Raw genomic sequence first — 25,970 nt, 5'->3', positions numbered from 1 at the left:
CTTTTTAACCCTTTCTTCCCACATTATGAATTCAGCTATGGAGAAACGAAAATTCAGTATTTTCTTCGTTAATACAATGCACTAAACACAAAGTTCTTCATAGTTTTGATCAAATAATTATTTTTATGCCATGTTTTTCAGGAACAACAGTGTGACTTGACAGTCGAATGAATTTTAAAAATTCCTTTGTCACAGTCTGGATTGTCTGCCAAAAAAATGTAATTGCAGTACACAAGTTTTTGAAGTTTTAGGCTCTAATCAAGGCACACATTGTAGCCTCATCACAACATGATCTGAAACAAAGGAAATGAAAGGCTAATAATAATAATAATTAAATCTTATATAAAAACAAAGATGAGGTGACTTACCGAACAAAAGCGCTGGCAGGTCGATACACACACAAACAAACACAAACATACACACAAAATTCAAGCTTTCGCAACAGACTGTTGCCTCATCAGGAAAGAGGGAAGGAGAGGGGAAGACGAAAGGAAGTGGGTTTTAAGGGAGAGGGTAAGGAGTCATTCCAATCCCGGGAGCGGAAAGACTTACCTTAGGGGGAAAAAAGGACAGGTATACACTCGCACACACGCACATATCCATCCACACATACAGACACAAGCAGACATATTTAAAGGCAAAGGCCAAACTCTTTGCCTTTAAATATGTCTGCTTGTGTCTGTATGTGTGGATGGATATGTGTGTGTGAGCGAGTGTATACCTGTCCTTTTTTCCCCCTAAGGTAAGTCTTTCCGCTCCCGGGATTGGAATGACTCCTTACCCTCTCCCTTAAAACCCACTTCCTTTCGTCTTCCCCTCTCCTTCCCTCTTTCCTGATGAGGCAACAGTCTGTTGCGAAAGCTTGAATTTTGTGTGTATGTTTGTGTTTGTGTGTCTATCGACCTGCCAGCGCTTTTGTTCGGTAAGTCACCTCATCTTTGTTTTTATATATAATTTTTCCCACGTGGAATGTTTCCTTCCATTATATTGATATCATTAATAATTAAATCTGTTTCATTTATTTTAGCAATATAAAAAGCAAAAAAATAGGTTAGTATTTTTTAATCTAGACAATTACAATTCTTCTGGCCCCTAGTGTTTGTGGGAGTCACACATTTGTATCAAGGTATATTATTAATTTGAGACACTATTTTATTGATAGTTACCATTGTCAGAGCGATAATATAAGCACAATCTTCACCATAGTACCAAAGAAATAAGAAATCTCAGATAAAAGAAAATGAACATAAAATTTATTTTGGCAACTAGTTTCAACGTATTGACGTCATCTTCAGACCCATACACTTGTCAGCTGCACAACGTCCGTATCTCACCACTGACTTATAGTATCAGCCGCATGCAGTTGACGTCAACAAGTGTATGGGCCTGAAGATGACATTGTTACAACATTGAAACTAGTTGCCAAATAAAATAGACACCTTAAATATCGCTGGAAGAATTTCTTCATTTTTAATATAAATTTATACCAGCTGACGTCCCACTGTCCTCCATTTGAACTACGGATGTACGTAGACTTTAGATCTGTTGCATCTTCTCAGTGTTCTGCCCATAAAACTTAATCTTTGGTTTGCCTTCTCCACACCATTTTCTGGGTGTTCTTTCCAATTTAAATTTTCGTTATTGTAGTTCCTAGAAATTTAGTTAACTTACGGCCTTGACTGATTTCTTGTGTATCCAGAGTTTAACAGATTACTTTTAGCACTTGTATGGATGACCTCACACATTTCATTATTTAGTGTCAGTTACCAATTTTTGTGTTATACAGATAACGTTTCTAAATCAATGTGCAATTGTTTTGATCTTACAATATTAACAGACGATAAACAACAGCATAGTCTGCAAACGCTAAGTGACAGGCACAGTGGTTAATACACTGGACTCGCATTCAATGACAGTTCAAACCCACTTCCGGCCATCCTGATTTAGGTTTTTCAGTGATATCCCTAAACCCCTTCAGGCAAATGCTGTGATGGTTCCTTTGAAAGGGCACAGCCACTTTTTTTCCCCATCTTTTCCTAACCTGATGGAACTGAAACTGTTTGGGCCTCTCTGCTACATCGACCAAACAATCTGCAAACAACCTAAGACAGCTGCTCAGATTGCCTCCCAAATCATTTATATGGATAAGGAACATTCATGACTATGTAGAAAAGTAGGTAGAAGATGTAAGTTCATTTGTGTTTTTCTTCAACCTATTACATTTTTTGATAGTAAAATTGTTACTTTCTGACTTTCCCTCGTATAAAAAAAAGCCTGCCATGTAAACACTGGAGTGGTGTTTCATTAATTAACCCAGTTAGTCCATACTTCTATGTACTACTGTTCATTTAAAAGTGTTTCCCCCTCAGGTCACCCCATATTTTAATTTCGGTGTGGGAAGTGCTCTACAAGTGAACGTGTGCCGCAGGTGCTGGACCTGCGCCGCACGCAGGTGGGGGACCAGGAGCTGATGTTTTTCAGCCAGCTGCAGCAGCTCGAGGAGCTGCTGCTGGAGCAGCGGCCCCCGGTCGTGCTGTACAGCTCCGATGCCTCGGACTCGTCGGACGACACCGACACCACCAGAAAAGTGAGTCTCCGGGAGTGCCCTTGCTTGTTATGCTGGTGCAATGAGTTAACATTAAGTAAGCAGACTGCCAGATGTGTTGGTGGGAGTGGGGGAGTGACTGAGCCTCTGTAGGGTGAGGGGGGAGGGGTGGGGTGGGGGAATGAAAACAATTGGCTTTCGGTTATATCAATTTTTTTCTTGCCATTTGTAATAATCATAGAAATTGAATAAAGGTGGAAAAATTTTGACTCGGTTTCAAGGTGTGTATACATTCAAAATATTAAATTAACGTTAGAGCTGGTGTGCCCGTGTATAAAGTTTGTCAGTCGCAATTAACATTGTTTTGTACCATTCCATTGTTTTACAATTATAAGACTGTACTTCCTCCATCATTAGTGCTTCAGCTAACACAGTAACAAGTTGTTGCCATATGTCGAAACTGAGCGAGGTGGCGCAGTGGTTAGCACACTGGACTCTTATTCGGGAGGATGACAGTTCAAACCAGTGTCTGGCCATCCTACTTTAGGTTTTCTGTGATGGGTTTTACTGATGGTAGTAATCACAAAACTGAGAAAATATTTCAGTTAGTTAATTCACTTTTTAATCTTAAGAGAAGTGTCCTGATTTGCCTTGGCTTCTGCTTTCCAAACTACATCCTGTTTGTCATTTTAAGAGAAATGTCCCAGTTTGTCAGACAAATATAATGGCAACCCTAGTTACTGTCAACACCATAATTTTGTGTTGTGGGAGCTGTCAACTATGTAGTTTCATACTGTACTGGTGATGGTGAGGCTACAAGGGACAATCCTTGTGGGCATATCCATCGGAGTGGAGGCGGGGGTCTGCGGTTTTGACCATACCGTACTCCTAACAAAAGTCTTCCTGTGCCAAACATTTCTAAACTTCCTTTTTTCTCACTTCTTCCCTGATTTTTATGCATCATATGAAACTGCTGAAGAGTGAACTGGAAGTGTTTAGCTGCTACTGACTAATAAATCCGTCCAAGAACCTTCAACATTGCAGTGCATCAGAAATCATTGGTTAATATATTAAAAAACTAAAAGCCCGCCTCAATTGCGAAAAAAGCACCTAGTCTTAAGTTTTAACCTATGTTTCGGCGTAGATAACTACACCTTCTTCAGAACAATAAAACCCACAAGTGCCTAAAAAGAACTTTGTCAATGATTAAAAGAACACCAAAGCTATACATTTATAATTGAAAAAGAAAAGGAAAACACAAACAGTACATATGTACAAAGTCAAAACCACTATTTAACTTAATGGTGTACGCTCTACCTCACACTGGCCTATGTTTGATGGGCCATGACCAGCCATAAACTGCAGCTACAAATGGTCGCTCACTTACAAGCCTGACGCACTACCTATGCACTCCCCAGGGGATCCACAACTCTTTTGTGGATACGTGCGTAGCGACCACGGGACCCCGAGCTAATGTGGCCTTCCTTCCTTTCCGGGCTGCATACCTTCCCTTTCCGCATCCTTCCCCATCCCCCATCTTCGCCCCCCCCCCCCCCCCTCACCTCTGGCTCTTTCCTTCCCTTTCTCCCCCTCTGGGAGTATGGTTTGTGCCTACGTCCGGAGACGGGCGCTTGTAAATGTACCGCATTCTTCGCCTTCCTTGCTTGTATGTCTTCATCCTTCCTTTGTCCTTCTATTTTCCTTACCTCTTCTCTTTACCCTTTTCTCCGCTGCGGCGTTTCAGACCCCTCTTCTTTCCTTTCCCTTTCTCTTTCTTCCTCCCTGTGCGTGTCTGAAGGCCGACCCACGCACTTCCATGCGTAGCCGGTGATGGGGTAACGCGTAATTCCCCGCCCCGGGTAGACAGGTAGGACACGTACGTACCCCCTGGTAACGGCCAGGCCCAGGGAGGGGTGATTACCTGAGCTGATACCTTCCGAAAGTGCCGATTGGTCCCTCCGTCCGTTTGTCGGGAGGTGTGACCTGAGGTGTGAACAATCACTTAAGGCGGGAGTGCCCTCAGAGAGGGCCCCCACAAGGGAGGAGCGCGCCATCGGAGACGCCGGTAATCATGGGGGATTCTTCCGCAATGGTTTCCTCACCTTCCACTATGTCTGCTCACAAACGTAAGTTCACTGAGTCTCAGCCAGTCAGTTCTTCCATCGTTGCCACAGTTCCTTGTTGTTTCTCGGTCTGACGAAGGTCACGACTTCTCCACGGTCAACCCTTTCTTTATTCAGAAAGGTGTCGACGCAATTGCAGGTCCTGTAAAGTCTTGTTCCAGATTACGGAATGGCACCCTGTTGTTAGAAACAGTCAGTGCCCTCCAGGCACAAAAATTGCTGCGTACCTCACTACCACGCACCTTCCATGTCTGGGTGAAACCGCACCGTACTTTAAATTCCTCGCGTGGAGTCGTTTATACATGCTCCCTCGATGGATTGTCTGATGAAGAAATTCAGCACTACCTGTCTGACCAGGGCGTAACGGCTGTTCATAGGGTTATGAAAAGGGTTGACACGAACATCATTCCAACCCGCACTGTCTTCTTGACATTTAAAAAAGTTCAACTCCCATCGAAAATCAAAGCAGGCTATGAGATAATTTCCGTTCGCCCTTACGTCCCAAACCCTATGCGTTGCTATCGGTGTCAGCGGTTCAATCACACCAGCCAATCCTGTTCCAATCCGGCCAAATGTGTTAAGTGTGGCAAGGATGCCCATGAGGGTGCTTGTCCACCTCCATCCCCTCGCTGCATCAACTGCATGGGTGACCACGCTGCTTCCTCTAGAGATTGTCCCGTTTTTAAGGACGAAAAGCTCATCCAGGAAATAAGAGTGAAGGAAAAGGTGTCGACCGTAGCTGCTCGAAAATTATTCACCAGTCAACAGCCCACTGTGCCTCATAAAGGAAAATACAGCACTGTCCTTGCTTCTTCTCGGCCAACAAAGGAGGCGGCCACGCAGACTTGCGACCTCACCTTTCGTGCCACGGTCGTCAGATCAGCCAGCGCAAAGATCGCCCGTTCAACCTCACCACTTTCGCCTGCCCACTCTCTGGCTCACCCTTCGTCGGGTTCTGCTAAATCTCGAGCCCAGAAGTCAGGCACCAAGACTTCGAAAAAAGAGCATACTCGTGAAGAGTTTTTATGTACGGCAACTTCCCAACCATCGGTTCCTCCTTCCTCTAAACATCATACTTCCAAGAAGGCTACAAAGAAACCCAGTTCCTCTCCTTCTCCACCAAGGCGTGTCCCATCTACAGCACCACCTGGCGGAAGTCGCCCTCGGCCGTCTTCTGTGTCGCCGAGGTGCACTGCTGGCGGCCGATCAACCGGCCGATCGCTGGTGGCAGGAGCTGCTCCTGACCAACCTATGGATCAGGATCTTCTGCCTTCGGCTGAATGCCATTCCATGCTGTCGGTCGCAAGCTCAGAGCAGTCGTTGAGTTGACAGCGACCTTGGTCACATTCCTCCATTTTCTGTTCACCCTATGTCCATTATCCACTGGAATATCCGCGGTATTCGAGCCAATCGGGATGAATTGTCGATCCTCTTACGATCCTACTCACCGGTCATCTTCTGTCTTCAGGAAACAAAGCTGCGTCCCCATGACCGCTTTGTTCTCCCTCATTTTCAGTCCGTCCGATATGATCTCCCCTCTGTTGAAGGCACTCCAGCACATGGAGGACTCATGATTCTTCTCCATGAAACTCTCCATTATCACCCAATCCATTTAAACACTTCCTTCCAAGCTGTCGCCGTCCGTCTTTCCCTTTCCGGATACACGTTCTCTCTTTGTACTGTATACATTCCATCGTCCACACCAATGGCACGAGCTGATCTCCTTCATCTCCTTGATCAGCTTCCACCCCCATATTTGCTGGTTGGGGACTTCAATGCCCACCACCCGCTTTGGGGATCTCCTCATCCTTGTCCACGTGGCTCACTATTGCTAGACGTCTTCCACCAAGCAGATCTAGTTTGCCTCAACACTGGGGTCCCTACATTTTTGTCAGCCTCCACGACAAATTTATCTCATTTGGACCTTGCGGTCGGTACTGTTCCGCTAGCTCGGCGCTTCGAATGGTTCGCCCTTGATGATACACACTCGAGTGACCACTTTCCATGTGTCCTTAGACTGCAGCCTCAACTGCCCTACATGTGCCCGCGACACTGGAAGTTTGCCCAAGCCGATTGGACACTTTTTTCGTCTCTTGCGACATTCGATGACCGCCACTTTCCCAGCGTCGACGATGAGGTCACACATATTACCGACGTTATTCTTACAGCTGCGGAACATTCAATACCACGCACCTCCGAATTGCCCCGGCGCCCCCCAGTTCCTTGGTGGAACGAGGCATGCCATGATGCAATATGTGAGCGGCGACGTGCTCTCCGCGTTTTCCGCCACCATCCTACTTTGGCCAACTGTATCCGCTATAAGCAGTTCCGAGCGTGATGCCGTCGTGTCATCCGCGATAGCAAGAAGGCAAGCTGGAAATTCTTTATTAGCTCATTTAACACCTTCACTCCCTCCTCGGAAGTTTGGAGTCGGCTTCGACGGTTCTCAGGCGCGCCTAGTTTCTCCCCGGTCTCTGGGCTCACTGTCGCACGTGACACGTTAGTGGACCCCGTCGCAATTTCTAACTCGTTGGGTCAGCACTTTGCTGAGATTTCGAGCTCTTCAAATTACCCGCCAGTGTTTCTCCCGATGAAACGTGCAGCGGCAGTGCGACCTCTTGCTTTCTCCTCTCAAAATCGCGAAAGCTACAATACTGTTTTCTCCTTGCGGGAACTCCAACATGCACTCTCTTCTTCTCGCTCCTCCGCCCCAGGACCAGATGGTATCCACGTCCAAATGTTGCTGCATTTATCAACCCATAGTCTGCGTTACCTCCTTCGCCTTTATAATCGAATTTGGACCGACAGTACTTTTCCCAGACGATGGCGGGAAGCTATCATCGTTGCTGTTCCGAAACCTGGAAAGGACAAACATCTCCTGTCTAGTTATCGCCCAATTTCTCTCACGAGTAGTGTCTGTAAGGTTTTGGAGCGTATGGTGAATTACCGTTTAGCTTGGTGGCTGGAATCCCGCAGTCTTTTAACACCTGCCCAATGCGGATTCCGAAAGCATCGTTCTGCACTTGACCATCTTGTTGCTCTCTCCGCTTATATCATGAACAATTTTCTCCAGAAACGCCAAACAGTAGCAATATTTTTTGAGCTGGAGAGAACATACGATACCTGTTGGAGGACAGGCATCCTCCGCACACTGTTCTCTTGGGGCTTTCGAGGTCGGCTACCCCTTTTTCTTTGCGAATTTATGGCAGAGCGCACATTTAGGGTGCGGGTGAACACTACTCTCTTCCGTACTTTCTCCCAAGAAAACGGGGTACCCCAGGGCTCCGTGCTGAGTGTTGTACTGTTTGCCATTGCCATCAATCCAATTATGGATTGTCTCCTTCCTGATGTCTCGGGCTCCCTCTTTGTGGACGATTTTGCGATCTACTACAGCTCTCAACGGACCAGCCTTCTTGAACGACGTCTTCAAGGATGTCTCGATCGCCTCCACTCTTGGAGCATCGAAACCGGCTTCCGTTTTTCTCCCAGTAAGACCGTTTGTGTTAATTTTTGGCGACGTAAGGAGTTTCTTCTGCCCTCCTTACATCTAGGTCCTGTCAACCTTACGTTTTCAAACGTCGCTAAATTCTTGGGTCTTATGTTTGACAAAACTGTGCTGGTCCTCCCACGTTTCCTATCTTTCGGCTCGCTGTCTGCGATCCCTCAACACCCTCCGTGTCCTGAATGGTACCTCCTGGGGAGCGGACAGAGTGGTCCTTCTCCGCCTCTATCGCGCCTTAGTGCACTCTAAATTGGACTATGGAAGCATAGTCTACTCCTCTGCTCGGCTGTCTATTCTTCGGCGTCTCGACTCTATCCACCACCATGGAGCTTTTTACACCAGCCTTGTGGAAAGCCTTTATGCTGAGACTGCTGAACCTCTGCTGTCTAATCGGCGAGCAGTCCTTCTGAGTCGTTATGCTAGCCACCTGTCTTCCATGCCTGCTAATCCAGCCCATGACATTTTTTTCGACGCCTCCTTTGATGTAGGGTACGCAGGCCGCCCCTCCTCCCTACTACCACCGGGAGTCCGCTTCCGTCAACTGCTCCATTCTCTTTCCTTCCGCTTTCCTAAAACCTTCTTGACAACTTGGGGTACAGCACCGCCTTGGCTCCGTCGCCGGATCTGCCTGCTCCGTGACCTTTGTCGATTTCCCAAGGATGACACCCCTTCACTTGTTTATTGTCGGGCATTTGCTGGTCTATGTGCACAAATAACAGATGCCACATTTATTTACACCGACGGCTCGAAAACATCGTTAGGTGTAGGGAGTGCCTATATTGTTGGCGACACCCCAAATCACTTTCGGCTTCCCGACCAGTGTTCGGTTTATACTGCGGAGCTTTACGCTGTTCTCCAGGCTGTCCACTACATCCACCGCCATCAGCGGATACAGTACGTTATCTGCTCAGATTCTCTCAGCTCTCTCTTCAGTCTAAAAGCTCTTTATCCTGTGCACCCTCTGGTCCACCGGATTCAGGACTGTCTGTGCTTGCTCCACCTGGGGGGGCGTCTCGGTGGCGTTCCTCTGGCTCCCGGGACACGTTGGTATCTGTGGAAATGAGGCGGCCGATATTGCAGCCAAGGCTGCAGTCTCTCTTCCTTGGCCAGCTATTCATTCGCTTCCTTTCGCCGATCTACGGAGCGTTCTATGTCGACGTGTTGTTCATTTATGGCACACGCATTGGTCAACACTTCCCCATAATAAATTGCGGGACATAAAAGCTCTTCCTTGTGCTTGGACCTCTTCCTCCCGATCGCGTCAACGGGAGGAGGTAATTTTAACTAGACTCCGGATAGGGCACTGTCTTTATAGCCATCGACATCTTTTAAGCGGCGATCCTCCCCCACTCTGTCCCCACTGCTCTCAGCTGTGGACAGTAAGACACGTTTTAATTGAGTGCCCCTATTTTAATCCGTTACGCTCCCGTCTACAGCTATCGCCTGATATATCGTCGATTTTAGCAGATGACACGCGCTCAGCCGACCGCGTTCTCAAGTTTATTAGTGCCAGTGAAATGACGTCAGTCATTTGAAGCTTTTTTTGGGACAACCAACCCCTTTCTGTAGTGGATTTTTAAGCCTTCTTTCTGCTTTTAGTTTCTCCAATTTTATGACTTTCGTTCCCATTGCTGCTGGTTTTCACTTTCGGTTTTTTACTGATTCCTAAGTCACGGACCGGGCACTAATGACCATAGAAGTTTTGCGCCCTAAAACCAAAACAAACAAATAAAAAAAACTACCTATGCACATGCGCGAGACAAGGGAAGCTAATTGAATGCGCATGCGTATACAAATACGAGAAAGTTTAAGCAAGCGTCGGGGCTAAATAGCCCATAGATCCCCAGATCATCAGATTTACAATTATGAAGAACAAAGGAAAGGCGTGAAACCTTCAAAAATTCTGTGGCTTTCGTACTTTCACCTTTTCAACCATCTAAGACTCTAACATTAGTCCTGTTTTCACTAGTCAGCCAGTCAAATGCGGAAGTTGACCTCCCACCATAAACTCAGAAGGCGAGGGGCTACGAGGGATGAGGAAAAACTGAACAGTGAAAACTGAAAAACCGAAACTGGTATTTTAGTTCTGAATGACCAGTATTTTTCTATATTTGTTTGGTCACAGTTATAAGTTTATTTTTTACTAATAACCAAGTAAAAAAACAGAAGTATCAATTAGCTGTAGCAGCAGTGCTAAAATGTTCATTTTTACTCCTTTTTTTAAAAAAGAGTAATTTTTATTCATAAATCTTGCAAAGGTTTGAAATAATGTAATGAGTAAAACACATTTCATAACGCACACAATTTCAGAAAATGTCTGATGTACAGGAGACACATCAATGTTACAGTTTGCTTATTTAAAATTTCGTTACACGTACAATAATACTTCGTGGAGCATTTACTTATTTGCAGTTTTTCAAACTTACAGTATTTACATCTGCTATAACTATCATAAGTTTTTATTCAATTTTAGGGATCCAGCTCAGTGTCACTTCGTCCTTCACGAAATCTTCCACAGAGTAGTAGCATTGTTCAGTTAGAAAATTGTGTAACTTACTTTTTAAAATATTCATGGTCATTATGTCACACCTTGTTATTGTGTTGTGAATTTTCATGGCTATATACTGAGGAGTCTGAGCGCACAGTTTTAAGCCATGAGAGGTGAGCGTAAAGTTCTCTTCTTGTCTTGTCATATGAGTGTTCAAGATGATTTTTTTTTTTTTTTTTAATAGATCAGCTCTGCTGTGTAGGAAAAGAACCACCTCAAAGATGTATAAAGAGGGGACAGCTAATATTTTTAGGTCTTTAAATAATGGTCAACATGATGCCCTCTGCTCTGCTGTGCAGAGCACATGTCGCAAATGATTCTTCTTTGCAACTTTAAAATTCGTCTAACAATTTCCCGAGTTTCCCCAAAAAATTATTCCATTTCGAATAACTGATTCAAAGTAGCTATAATATACCATTTTCGTGGTGGCCATACCAGTGGCTCAGTCTAAAATTTCCATTGCAAATGCAAGGTTGTTTAATTTTCTATGAAAATTCCAACTCAGTTCGGTCTTTTATTTCCAGGAACCTGACTGAGTCAAGTGCTTCCTTAAACCATTTTGACTGAACCACGTTTCCAGGTTACTTAATGTATTCATGACACTCTGTGATATTGTCAGAATTTTCATTTTTAAGTAGGGCAGAAGTATCATCTGCAAACAAAGTTAAAGGAGTATATTGAGATGCAAGTCATTTACATAGAATAGGAATAAAATTGGTCCACGGATTGAGCCATGGGAAGACCTTGTGACAGTTTTCCGCTCAGAGAAAAGATCTGCTCCATTTGATGTGATTACTACCCTTTGTTTCTTCTCCAAGAGAGATGATTCAAACTATTTCAAAGTAACATCCCTTATTCCATACCTGTTGAGTTTGAAAAGCATCAGGGCATGGTTTAGAGTCGAATGCTTTTGTAAGACAACAGAATATTCCTGCGACCTTAGCTTTCCTATCTAGTGATGAAATAATTTTTTTCGATAAACTTATTTATCGGATCTACTGTGTTTTTGCCTTGTTGGAGGCCAAGTTGGTTATGTGAAATGATATCATTCTGTGTAATGAAGCTTTGTATCTGTAAAGCAGCAATTTTTTCAAATATTTTTGATATGACAGGAAGTGTAGAGATGGGGCGATAATTTCCTATATCATCTTTTGAACCTTTTTTAAACAATGGTTTTACTTCTGCATATTTCAAGAGATCAGGGCAGTAACTGTCTTCAAAAGATTTGTTTATTATGAAAGAGAGAGGATGCGCTATTATGTTGTAAACATTTTTAATTATTTTGGTGGGTATCCCATCCCAGACAGCAGAGTTTTTGTTTTTTAAGGAGAGTATGACATTTCCAACCAAGTGTGCTGAGACTGTGTTGATTTTTTTGAGACATTCACTGGTATTGCCTTTTAACCCAAAACCATTTACTTTCTGTTCATAATTTGCTATGTCTAAATCAGATTTTGCTGCATTTATGAAGTACTCATTGAAGCACTCACATATTTGAGCTGGATTTACAACCGATTTTTCCTTAAGTTTGATTTCTAAAATGTCTTGTTTGATTTCGGACAGCTAATTCAGACTTAAATACAGACCATACTGCCCTTGATTTATTTTTCTGCCCTAGAATGAATTTATTTGCCATTTCTTTTGAAGCTTTCACAACATTTTTAAAAATAGTTTTAATAGTTTCTAACACATTTTACAAAATCAGGATCTTTGTTGTACTTCAGTTGATTGTGTAGCTTCCTTTCCCTCTCACTTGACATTTTTATTTCTGGTGTGATCCATCTTATCTACTTGATGTTTTGCTGTAATATGATCTTGGCAGGGAAGCTTCATAAAATACTTCAAGAAAACTGTTCAAGGATGTACTAAAGCTTTCATTTGTTGAATCACCATCCCCAAAACACCACTTAACTTTACTTAGTTTCTCATAGAATAATTCAATTTTTTTTTTTTTTTTTATTGAAACCTCTTCTGATATGTTTTTCTTATATTATGTTTATCAGTTTTTGGCAGTGAGACAAATAAGGCTGTGTGATGAGAAAGTCCTAAGTCTGTACAGAATTTATGTACATTATCAAAGTAGTAATTTGTTACAATGTTGTCAGTGCATGTTGTTGAGTGAATATTTTCTCTGGTAAACTCCATAAAATTTAGTTTAAAACCAGACTTTTTAATAGAATCAATAAATGTTATTGATTCTTTGTCATTTGCAGTGTTTATATTAAAATCTGCTGCTGTTACAATTTTTTTCTTCTTTTCTTTCTTCAGTTTATCTAGCAAGCACTGGAATTTAGAGAGGAATGACGCGACTAAAGCCCGTTCTGGAATCATATAAATTGAAATGATCAACATATAAAGGTCTTTAAGCTCTACACAACTACTTCCAAATATACAATCTTAATTTAAACAATTAAAATCTGTTTTCACTTCATATCTTGTATAAGAGTCCATGAGTATGCAGCAGCCTCGGTGAGATTTTTTCCTCCCTGAAATAGTTGGTTGCAACATTGAAATTTTCAATTTTATTTAAAATATTTATTGTATTAGAGCTAAGCCAGTGGTTATTTAAACAAATAATTTTTATGTTTTTACGTTCTGAAAGAAGAATTTGTAACTCAGTGTTTGTAGCTTAGGCTGCTGGAAGATTTAGAGCTTAAGCCATTTATATTCCAGTCCATCAAATAAGAACTTTTGCTTGTTTTAATGGTATTAAGCATACATTTTCGTAGACACACTTTAGATTTCTTTTCAGCTAACAGGCATTTTTCTTTTGCATCCCCTCTAGTAAATATTAGTTTCCCTTAGTTTTAATGATTTTACAAACATCCGTAAACATTTTGCTGAAGGTCATTGATCCTAATCTGTTAAGTTGCAGTCCACCCTTCGCTAGACATTCCTTGCCCAGAAACTTATTTGAGTTTATAAATATTGCACAGAGTCTGTCACAACACTCGTTAATTCTGCAATTGATTCGACTGATATAACTGTCACTCACCGACCTCCTTTTTATGATTCCGCTGATCACTATCCTGGAACAAGGGTAAATTTTTCTGGCTGATCAGATTGTATTTTCTGATTCGTTAATAATTTCCACTTCACTGTATCCTTGGAGGGAATTTTTTCCAACATGGATGAAAACGGGTTTGTAATTTTTGTTCGCTTCTTTCTTGATGTTTTCTCTTGAATTTGCAATATTTTTGAAATAGTTACTGAGCCGATGGGACCTAATTCCTGGGCGGACTTCAACTTCACAAGTTGACACTGACATTTTTCAACATGGAATTGCCAATTATGAGAGATTCATTTTCAGCTACACTTCTGATATTATGACGTGTTTTGTTGTTGAACTTTCCACTTTTCCATTTATATGTAGTATTTATGTCTACTGAGTCTACACTTTGTTTTAATTTACGTTACGTGAAACGCTAGTCTTGCAGGGAGCTTGCATTTGTATCCCTCTGCAAATGGCGTGCTCCCTTGTTTGCATTGCTTTTAAGCAGAGAGTAAAAAAATTAGAATCAATAGGAGTGTGTGTGTGTGTGTGTGTGTGTGTGTGTGTGTGTGTGTGTAATGATCAACCACTTACTACATTTCAAGAAAAGAAGGTAATGACGAATTGACCGTTTCCTTTCATTTGCCTGTTTACTTTAATATTCTGATTCTATGCATCTCGAAACTGAGCAAGTCAAAATTTTTCAGTCTTTGATTTGTATGTTTATTACAGGAAATAATAGAAAAATCGGTTATTTCAGAAACTGGTTATTTTCAGTGGTTTTTACCTTCAGGCTAAACTGGCATGGAAGAAAACTGATAAGTTGCAAATAGGCACAACAAAAAGACAGTAAGAACGAGAGCTTTCAGTGAACTAGGCCTTGGTCAGAAACACACACACACACACACACACACACACACACACACACACAGAGTCTCAAGCTACTGGCTTTGACCGAAAGCTCACTTTCTGATTGTCTTCTTGTTATGCATATCTGCGACTCAGCATCTCCACTATTTGGTGAGTGGCAACTATCCTTCTCATAATATTGTTACATTCTGTCCTGAATTTTCTAAATGGTTATATCAGCGGTAACTGCCATCCATAGGGGCAACCTGAACTGCTTCAGACCTTGTCCGCCTCTCATATCACAATGCAGTTCCATAACTTTTGATGTTTTGCTTTGTTCCCTCTGCTTTTTTCCAGGTTCTCGGCCTAAGGTGATGCTGCAGATCATGATCAAATTGCCAGTCCATCCTTTTTATCTTCCAGAAATAGATACTTTGGTTATTCAAGGAGAAGAGGGATTGAGGACCTTCATGTGTGGTCCCTTTCAACCTCCTCAAAAATTCACTGCATCAAACTCCATTCCTTCCCCTCCACACAGAAGTATTGATTCAATATTAGTTTTTCGGAACATGAAGTGGAGTCAGATTAATAGCAACTGTACCCAGAACTATTCCTCACGATATGTCGAATATTTTACCATTTGCTTTGACACTAATCAGTTTAATATCCTGAATACACTCTTGGCCATTCTTCTTACAAAAAGTCCAACTGCGGTGGCAAAATTAAAGCAACTAACCGTAACAGTAGAGTTCAGGAGTGACTGAAGATAAAATTGTTGTGGATTTTCTTCACAGATGTCGTACAGTAAGTTCTCCACAGTGCTCGGAACTGTCGTTATCCATAGATGTCGAAACCTTAAACACTTAATTTCTTGAAAGAACAGCTATGTAGGTAAAACAAAAATGTTAATGGGATTTTATTTTGAAAAATTATTTATTGAAAAATAAAAAGCAAATGTAGTTTATTTTTCTACATACTACGAGGTGAAAAGTCACGGGCTACCTCTTTGTATTGTCGCATCTCATTTTGCCTGGCAGTGTGGCAACTCGACGTGGCAGAGACTCAACAAGTCATTGGAAGTTCTGTGCAGAGGTGTAAAGCTGTGCTGCCTCTGTAGCCAACCCTAACTGCGAAAGTGTTGCCGGTGCAGGGTTTTGTGCACGAACTGACCTCTCTATTATGTCCTATAAAATGTTTGATGGGTTCATGTCAGGTGATCTGGGTGGCCAAATCATTCGCTCGTATTGTCCAGAATGTTCTTGTGTGGCTCACTGTCATCCGTAAAAACTTCATCGTTGTTTGAGAAAATGAAGTTTACGAATGGCTGAAAATGGATTCAAAGTAGCTGAACATAACCATTTCCAGCCAATGATTGGTTCAGCTGGGCCTACTCCATTCCATGTAAACACAGACTGCACCATAAGAGAGCCACCGCTAGGTTGTACAGTGCCTTGTTGACATCTTGGGTCACAGTTTCATTTGGTCTGCTCCACACTCGAGCCCTACCAGCGGCTCTTACCAACTCAAGTCTGGAATCATCTGATCGTGCGATGGTTTTCCAGTCATCTAGGGTCCAGCCAATACGGTTAAAGGTCCAGGAGAGGCACTGTAGGCATGTCGTGCTGTTCACTAAGTCACTTGTGGTGGTCTGCTGCCACAGTCCATTAATGCCAAACTTCACTGCGCTGTCCTAATGGATAAGTTCATCATACATCCCACATTGATTTCTGAGGTCATTTCGTGCAATATTGTTTCTCTTAGCACTGACTACTCTAAGCAAAAGCTGCTGCTCTCGTTTAAGTTAACACCTTTGGTCACTGCATTATCTGTGGGAGAGATAATGCCTGAAATTAATTTGGTATTCTCAGCAGACTCTGGATCTTGGAATATTAAATTCCTTAACGATGTCTGAAATGGAATGTTCCATCTGTCTAGCCCCAGTGAGCATTTGTGTTCAAAGTCTGTTAATTCCCGTTGTCCAGCCATAATCGCATCAGAAATCTTTCCACGTGCATTGCCTGAGTGCAAATGACAGTTCTGCCAATGCACTGTCATTTTATACAATGTGTACTCGATATTACCACAACCTCTGCACATGAATATAGCTATCCCGTGACTTAAGTCACCTCAGTGTAGCTCCCTGACTTATAAATAAATTATTTCCAACAAGAAGAAAGATTCTGTATCCCGGCATCGTAGAGTGAAGCTGGTTGCATCAAGTCAATTATGCCTAAATCCCCCCCTGTGCCTTCATCATTTCCAATTTGTTGCTCTTGTGGAGCTGCTTTTAGCAGCACAAACACAAGAAAATTATAGCCGTTAGTCCACACTGTTGGGAGGATGGTTGTTAAAGCCAGTGCATTCCAAGTTTTGAGACTATTAGAGCTTCAGGAGCGCCCTACATAGTTGTGGAGGAGAATGGCATCTGGAATCAGTCGGTCTCATCTTTTGTGATGATATGCAGCCCTCACCTCATTCAACAGCTTGGAGCAGTAAGCAGCATTGAGTGTGCCACTCGTGCAATAAATCTGTCGGCGAAATACCTCATTGGTCAGAGAAGATAGCCTGAATGACCTTGCCAGTTGTCAGTCGACTCTTGGTTTATGCTTAGGCTGTCTCCCTTTTTCTCTGCTACTCTGTACTGCCTTGTTTTGACTTGGGACTAGTGGTGAACCCATGTTTTGTCCCAGGTGATAACGCAATTCAAAAATAAATTAAATTCTTTCTCGAAACTTGCTGTAAGCCTCAGAAAGACCTCCAAGTGGATCATCTTCCAATCTATGACTGAAAGGTGAGACACACATCTGACACACACTTTATGGAACTTCAGGTCATTTTTGATAATTGACAGCTCCCACAACTTGCTCCAGCTTGATCTGCAATTTATTATACTGTTTAAAGTCGATCACCTTTGAAGATGTGTCGAATTGTGTGAATGTTTTCAGTTGTAATGTCAGTCTGAGGATGGTGATTGTGTTCCTGATTTTCCACTCATTTTTTACACCTTGAATGATTCTTGCCAGGCAAAGAAGAGTCCTTGACAAGTTTGGTCTCCAAACAGTGCAGTCAATCTTGGAAAAATTTTTGTCACTCAAGTTTCTTCATGAGGAAGAAATGTTGCAATTATGCATTGTACAATGGACTGGTGCATCTATTGTTCAGACAATGTGAGTGCTACCGATGAATTGGTTAGGGAGTGTGGAATGGCTGGCTCTTACCCCTTTATCAGACTGTGTCCCCCTTTAAGGATACCAGAAGTGTGGGCACAGTCCTACCATCAGTACATGCTCGTGAGCAGAAATCCTGTTCATATTTGATTGACATGCAAACACATTAAACAACGAATAGAATGCAACAAAAGAGCCCTTTACTTTATCCTTCATATCTTGGTTTCGTTGTAGGTCCCTAACATGTAAAACAATTTATTGCCTTTGGTAGATCAGATTTTTCTCACTGCTGAAACGGTTTTCATTAAACTTTTCACCTATTTATGTTTTTATTTAACAACTAGGATAGGTTACTACTCACCACACTGATGTGTCACGGAATAGAGGACTGAAAAGAACATTTAAAAATAGACTAAGCTAGTGGGAAAAATCCCTCCTATAGATTTGGTCCACTTTTAAAGTGCCTCTCTGCCTCTCAACACTACCTTTATGTGGCGAGTAGCAGTGTATCTTGATTCGTATCTATGTTGTCCCATGGTGCATTTTCAATAGTATATTTTTATCCGTGCTCATTGTAGGGTTTTCCTCGTCAAAGTATTGTTAAACCTAAATAGCGTTCTGCTTTTACATTTGGCCTATTGTGGGTGAACACTAGTGGTAAAAATATCAGATAGTCGATAGAAGATAGCGAATGCAAGGCAGTCGTAGAGCCCAATATCGCGGACACCGAGGCTCTGAAATTCGTCAGCCTATTGTTTAAGGGGCCTGTACAGATGTTTGATTTTCTGTAAAAATGAGGCTGTTCAGAAGGCAGGAAGAGTGTAAGTGAAAAAGAGAAACAAAAAAATTGAACATGTACGAGGTGTGATCAAAAAGTAATGTTGTGTGCTTTATAATCTGATTTTCAAAACTTTATCTTGTTGTTACATGTGTTCCTGATGTATATTTGCATTTTCAGCTGTTTTGAGTATTTAGTTTACTGTTGACGGTTGAAAAGGTTGTGTGTGTTTTAGGGAGCTTAGTGAATTTTTACATTTGAAAAAGATTGATCACAGACGGTTTTTGGCAAATCTGCTGTGAATAACAGAAGAGTTTACAAGTGGTATAAACATTTCACAGAGGGTTGAGAAGTTGAACGATGACTGCTCTGGATGCCCTGACATGTCAATTACTGATGCCATTGTGGAAGTAGTAAAGAAAATGGTTCTGGAAAACCACCAAATTATCATCAGAGGTGTTGCTGATGATGGTGTATCCTTTGGCACATGCCAAACATTTTTTTTCTTTTTTTTTTGGGTGTTTTGAGCATTAAACATGTAGCTTCAAAGTTTGTTCCAAAATTGTTGAATTTTGACCAAATCGATGTCATACAGACATCCCCCAGGAGTCGCTGAATGTAGTAGACAATGATCCAGAACTTCTGAAGGAGGTTATAACAGGTGATGAAACATGGGTTTGTGGGTTTGATGTCGAAACAGAGGCTCAATTGTCCTAGTGAAAACTGCATGAAGAGCCTAGGCTGAAAAAAATGTGGCAAATGTGATCACATGGGAAGGTCCTTATCATTGTTTTTGGAAATTACACTGAGATAGTGCATCATGAGTTCCTGACTTATATGGTCAGTAAGGAATACCGACTGGAAGTTATGTGCCATTTGCTTGAAGCAATTTGCAGAAAAAGACCAGGATTATACCAAAACCAGTTGGAAAATTGATCACAATAATGCTCCTGCTCACACCTCAATGCTTGTTTGTCATTTTTTGGCAAAAAACAAAAATGTTACATTGCCTCAGCCACTGTATTCACCAGACACAGCTCCTTTGACTTCTTTCAATTCCCGGGGCTGAACAGAACCATGGAAGGACATCGTTTGCCACCATTGATGATAACAGCATCACTGAAGGTCCTGAACACCATAATGCAAAGTAAGTTCCAGAAGTGCTTCCAAGATTGGGAAAAGTGCTGGCACAAGTGTTATATCTGGGGGAGGGGGGTGGGGTGTATGCAATTTTGAAGGGGACAGAGTTGATTTTGATGGATAAATAAAAGTTTTAAGAAAAACAAAAATTCCAATTACTTTTTGATCACACTTAGTAGTACCTGAAAGTTAACTGAAAGAAATAGACTAAAGTGTAGTTTTGTATATAAATTGTTGGCTTTAGGCAGTTACTGTGCCCATAATGCAGTAGATTTTAAAATGTGAAGTGAAGCACTTCCTAACACAGTAAATAGCAATTTCTGGTAACAAATGTTTTGGATTGTCTGTTTTTTTGGTTATCTTCAAAATCTCGGGTTTGCATTGACCTGGAGAGTTGGGAGCCCACTGTACTACCACACGTTAAAAAGCTCTTCTTCCACAGTTACTGCCACTGATGTCCCCGGAGATGATTTTCTACAGCCAAGTGACGTGGCTGGAACAGCTGCTGCTGGATCGGCCAGCCGACGACGACTTGGACGATGATAATGATGACATGCTACCGGTAAGTCTTCAGGAGGGCCCTTGCACAGTATTCCTGTAGAGAGTGTTAACATCCAATTGTCAGATTGGGGGAGGGGGTAGGAGGAGGAAGTGACGTGGCCCTCGTACAGAGCACCAAAGTGTGAAGAGCTGTGTGGGGGCATGAACCACCCCAGCCTCTCAGTATTTGGGCAGCCTAACCTGTTTTTGTGCATTATAAATAGTTTTGTGAAAGCCTGGGACTGTAAAAACAATGGGTTTGTTTATAAGAAACTTAACTGCTGCCAGTCAAGATTTTCTTTTATTCCTGTTTCACATGGTGCATTCTGTGAAATGATTCCCATTTTACGTAATGCTTTCGATGTGCAAGGATTGCTTTGTTTTGTTGACTTCACTGCAATATATAAAAAAAGCACAATTTATGGTTAGTTATCGATTTTTATTTGTTGTTAGTGGTGAAATTTGGAAAAAACTTGTATTTAGTTTTCTTTGGTCCATTTGCGTAGTCTACGCAAAGTCTAGACAAATGTACCGTAAAAGAACTGTAAATACAAGTTCTTCCAATTGATAACTCAGTTGTCTCTTTAATATGTTACACTGAAGTCAACAAAACAAAGCAGAACCCCGCACTTCAAAAATGTTAGCTAAAAACGCCATAGCACAAAGAGAACACACACTTGAAAATCAGAATCGGTTCCCAAAACGAATCATGTAAAATATAAATAAGAGAAAATTGTGATTGGTAACAGAAAAGTTATTGGGTTAGATAGAGCAGCAATCAGTTGTAGAATTAAGTTGCTTTAATATGACATTTATAGTCACAACGCAGATCAGATTTCGACCTGTCAGGTCATTATCAATGCTAAAACAAATAAGAGTATATATTACAATTTGATTTGCAAAAGTTATAAGTCCCTCACATCATTGTCTTTTAATGTTAACATTACATACCAGTGCGGAATTGTAGCGGTTGTTCGTGCTCAAGTGAATGCTTACACAGTTCAACCATTACGGTCATAAAATTATATGTTGGTTTCACAGTACACATCGGTTTTGCGTATGGCGCCTTCTATGAGCTGCACCTGAAGTTCACGGTTTTGACGACATTTTTTGTAAAATTTATGTTGTGTAGTAACTAAGTAGTAACATGAAATTATTACGAGTAAAACTATGTAAAATTACAATTCTTACTTTTTCTCATGTCTGTAATGTGCTAGATGTTTAAATTACTATAGCACGTAACAGTGGCAGTTTATGCCTCATGGGCTAAAATTAATTATAAAACTGATATGTCTACATAAAGTATGTTATAGGAAGTATTGCATATTTTGTCGTGTTGGGACCTGTCTTAACTTAATTAATTGTTACTTGACAGAAGATATAACGTTAACTTTATTTACAAAATGCACTTTGTTGGCACTAGTAGCGCTTGTAAGCATCATTTCAATATGTCGCACTTAGTGGCCGAGAAATAAGAACAATATGATAAAGTGTGATCTTTTGAACACTTATTTTGAAAAATGTCAGTTTTACGTATTAATTGTTGCTAATAGTTGCCCTCATGAGTTTGTATGTTATTCTAATGCAATAAGTTATGTAAATATAGTGTTATGAAAGTGGTACTCGTTTAGATCTTATGCAAGTGGCTGCTACATAATGGCGTGAGGTTTGCGACTGATCTTTGAGACCCCCTGGGTCGAATTTTTCACTGCTTTCAAGTAGGGAGTTTTCAAACAATTCCCAGAAATGGGCATTTTTCATTATGACCTGATCATTGATCAGATTACACTTAGAAAGACCACCTGATGCCTGCATTTATATTACATGTTAAATAACAGGGTAAGTCAAAAAGAACTTTACACCTTTGGAATGATATATAAATTTATTGAGAACTTACAAAATTGGTAGATGTTGTTTTGCAACCTCAAGTTTCACATAAGTGTCAACTGTAATTTTGGTTCAATGCAATTATCATTTCTCATGCCCAGACATCCCATTGGTAACCAATTTCTTCCCACACACATTGGAGCAAATTGGCAGTGGTGGCTGAGATTTGATTAGTCATGTCAGCTAAATTGTTTGGTAGGGGAGGAACATACGTCTGGTCTTTAATGAAACACCAGAGAAAGAAATAAAGTGGTGTCGAGTCAGGGGAGCGAGGTGGCAATGCAACTGGCCCTTCGTGGCCAGTCCACTGACCTGGGTAGCAATTGTCACGGAAACCTAGAACTAGTGGCGGAATAGGGTAGTAGTGCACTATGTGAATCAAACTTGAGGTTGTTTGCTACAAGATGTCACATCTACAGATTCTGTAATTTATCTCAATAAGTTTCTATATCATATCGAAGTTGTATAGTCCTTTTTCACTCACCACATATTTGTTTTTCCCAGGATATATTACAGCCAGTACATGAAAGTCAAATGAACAGCAAAAGAAACACACAAAATTACATTCATATTGTGTGAAAAAAGAAAGTTATGAGGATTAATCAACAATAAAATGACATATATAAATGCTGTGGCGTAGCCATGAGGTAAGCAAACAGTAAAAATGATCGATGTAAGGTCTAAGACATGTTATAAACACAGACAGTTCTGCGACTCAGTTACTTTGCTGCCCATATAGTAAACTTCGTCTGTCATGTCTCAGATCCTAATCTGATTCCCTCAGCATTGCCCAGTTTAATTAGGCTACATTATGTTATCCATGTTTTACTTTTGTAGGTGTTTGTTTATAACTATTTTTCATGACACTGTCCATTCCGGTCACTTGCTTTCCCAAGTGCTTGGACACTCTGACAAAAATAGTGTCATCAGCAAACTTGAAATTTTTTAGTGATTCCCCATTTTGAAATTCCTCTCTGGATTATTTTAGTGCTGGCTCTATGTACATATTGAATAATATTGGGAATAGGCTAAAACACACTGCCTTTTCACTAATTACTTCCTTTTGACAGCCTTAGGCTTTGGTTTCTATAAATTGTAGCTAACTTGTTGCTTTCCTCCTCCCTCTCCCACTCCCTCTCCCACCCTCCATTTGCCACTGCAGGCGTTCATTTGTTGCAGGGTCAGCACCTGGGACTGGAGTTCATGCAGTGGTTCCGGTCTCTAATGGTGTCCTCAGTGTCGGACACGGGGATCTGCTTACTGGGGAAGGGCCCCCACTCCCCGTGGGGCGTAGCCATCCTCCGCAGAATGGACTGTGGCCAGAATGAGCACAACCCACGCCTCCGGAAGCTCGTCGCCCGTGGGTCAGTACATTGTGCAAAGTGTTGTCACCTTTGCTGTGGAGTGCAGGCTATTCTCAGTTATTGAAACTGTGTGACAGCAAATTTAACATAGTTGCTTGGTTTGATTTTGTTTCCAGGTTTTGCCAGTTAGGTTTTGATGTCCCTTTAATCTGTGGTCAAGCTATCTTTGCTTTTGTAGTAACTTTCTAATGCGGCTTTTGTACAGTGATCAGTCTTTCTCTCGCAACTTTACTCAGCGTGTACTTGTCTGAGGCTTATTGTACAATGCCTTTTAATTTAATCGACTTTTCCTCCACAGTTGTTCTGTTTGAAATCTGTTCATGGGTACTTCACACAGATTTTGTTAAGTTCAGAATAACTGAGCTTCCCAAACTCAAAAAATGGTGGCTATTTGTGCCAAACAGAAATACAATGACAGAAATGGCACATTAGTAATAATCTCGCTTTAAAATGAGAGAATTATGGGTGCAGATTAAGTAATGTTTTCTCTAGAGTTACAATAGAGTCTGTAAAACTTTTTCCTGGTGACCGGTACATTTTTCTTCTCTTAAGATCTAAGTGACATACCTATACTATCTTTTTTAACCTCCTACAGTCTGCATCTCTTTGCTCTCCAAGTAAGGAACTGTTAATTTCAAAAGAATGTATGTATAGATCGGCCTTTCTGTCTCATAATTTATTAGTTTTTTCAGTTGCATTAATTAACACTCTTCAATCAGTGAGGTGTCTTCAGGTTTGTGGCTAAGTCATTTAAATCAAATTTTAGTTCATTGACCACATTTATATTTAAACGCAGTTCCAACAGAGCGCTCAGAACCCCTAAAGAAAATACACTTATGCTTCCCAATATAACATTGGAAAATCTAGGTTAGAGTATAAAGATTTCTACTCACCATAAAGATGACATGTTAAGTTGTAGTCAAGAACAATTAAGACACGCGTAAGCACCGTTCATCAGAAAACACACACACACACACACACACACACACACACACACACACACACACACACACACACAAAATGACTGCCAATTCCAGCAGCTTGGACCAAATTCTGAACTGCACAGTTAGGAGTTAACCTTAAAACACATTTGCTGCTTCCTTAATTATTCCAGTCCCAACCTATGGTAACATACTGTCCACACAGCAGCTTCGACTCCCTCTGTCTTATCTTCTCCCCATTGTCGTCTCCCACCCTCTTTGTGTATTGCCCTCCGCCAATGCATCCATCCATCTTTCCCTTCATTGCTTCTCTCTTCCTTCACTAAATTTTCCCTGCCTTCCTGGCCCATAACCACCCAACACAGCACCTGTTGGCTGTCTAATCTCTGCATACTCCACTGTACAGCACTCTTTTTCTCTCCCAGCTGTAAGCTATCCCTTTCCCTTCCCTTTCAGATTGCTGCTTCCATTCTCTGTGACAGTTGTATTCTGGCCTGAGCTGCCAGAGTTTGCAGTCACGTGTGTGTGAGTTGGCTAACTTATACAAACGAATGGCATGTTTTTCTCTTTCTGACGAAGGCTGTGGCCGAAAACTTGTGTGTAGTTGTCTTTTAATTGTGCCTGTCATCTTTATGGTAAGTAGCAGTCTATCTTTTCCTTCATACTGTCCTTTGTCAAAAATTCATTTGAATTGTGATACAAATTCCTTCTTGTAACAACTTTGTGAACAACACAACACAGTGGCCATTAGGTGTGTCTCATCTGGCTTATGTAGCTAGCAGCACAGAAAGGATTTTTTCTTGCATTAAAAGTGGATCTTATAATGAGAAAATAGCGTTAGTATATTTCTTATTAGCTATTGTACGTGTCAAATGTTAAAATACTGCCAAAATATAGCAATAAAATTTGTTAGATGCCCATTGAAAAGCATTTTCCAGCACTTGAAACAACAAAGTGACATTGTAATGAACCATAGGAAATACACTAAGGTGACAAGCCATGGGACAGTGATATGGATGCACCCAAGTGGTAGTAGTATCACATACACGAGGTATAAAAGGGCAGTGCATTTGCAGATCTGTTATTTGTACTCAAGTGAGTCATGCAAAAAGGTTTCTGACACAATTATTGCCACCCTGGGAATTAAGATTTTGAATGCGGAATTGTAGTAGGGGCTAGGAATGTGGGACATTCCAGTTTGGAAATTAAGGAATTGAATATTTTGAGGTCCCCAGTGTCAAGTGTGTACAGAGAGTAGCAAATTTCAAGCATTAACTCTCACTACAGACAATTCAGTGCGGACGGCCCTCGTGTAACGACAGGGCAGCAGCATTTGCACAGAGTAGTTAGTACTAACAGACAAGCAGCACTGCACAAAATAACATCAGAAATCAGTGTGCCACATACAATGAATGTATCTGTTAGGACAGTGCAGCAAAATTTGATGTTAATGGGCAGTGGCAGCAAAAGACCGATGCGACTGACAGCACGACATCACGTGCAGAGACGCTCCTGTGCTCGTGACCTTATCACCCGGACCCTAGATTACTGGAAAACTGTGAGCCAGTCAGGTGAGTCTCGATTTTAGTTGGTA

At 41.4% G+C, this 25,970-nt stretch overlaps 1 protein-coding gene across 1 annotated transcript in view; it reads left to right on the top strand.

Moving 5' to 3' along the window:
• Positions 1-25,970, top strand: part of LOC124552709 — a 77,371-nt gene that overhangs the window by 35,012 nt on the left and 16,389 nt on the right. Inside the window, exons 6-8 of the mRNA XM_047127051.1 lie at positions 2,429-2,587; positions 20,087-20,206; positions 23,251-23,435. Of these exons, the coding sequence (XP_046983007.1) occupies positions 2,429-2,587; positions 20,087-20,206; positions 23,251-23,435 (464 nt within the window). The remainder of the gene's footprint in view (positions 1-2,428; positions 2,588-20,086; positions 20,207-23,250; positions 23,436-25,970) is intronic.

This window comes from Schistocerca americana, chromosome 10 (genome assembly GCF_021461395.2).
Source record: "Schistocerca americana isolate TAMUIC-IGC-003095 chromosome 10, iqSchAmer2.1, whole genome shotgun sequence".
NCBI lineage: Eukaryota > Metazoa > Arthropoda > Insecta > Orthoptera > Acrididae > Schistocerca > Schistocerca americana.
Note: the sequence above shows the minus strand (reverse complement) of the source record. Positions and strands in the feature narration are given on the sequence as shown.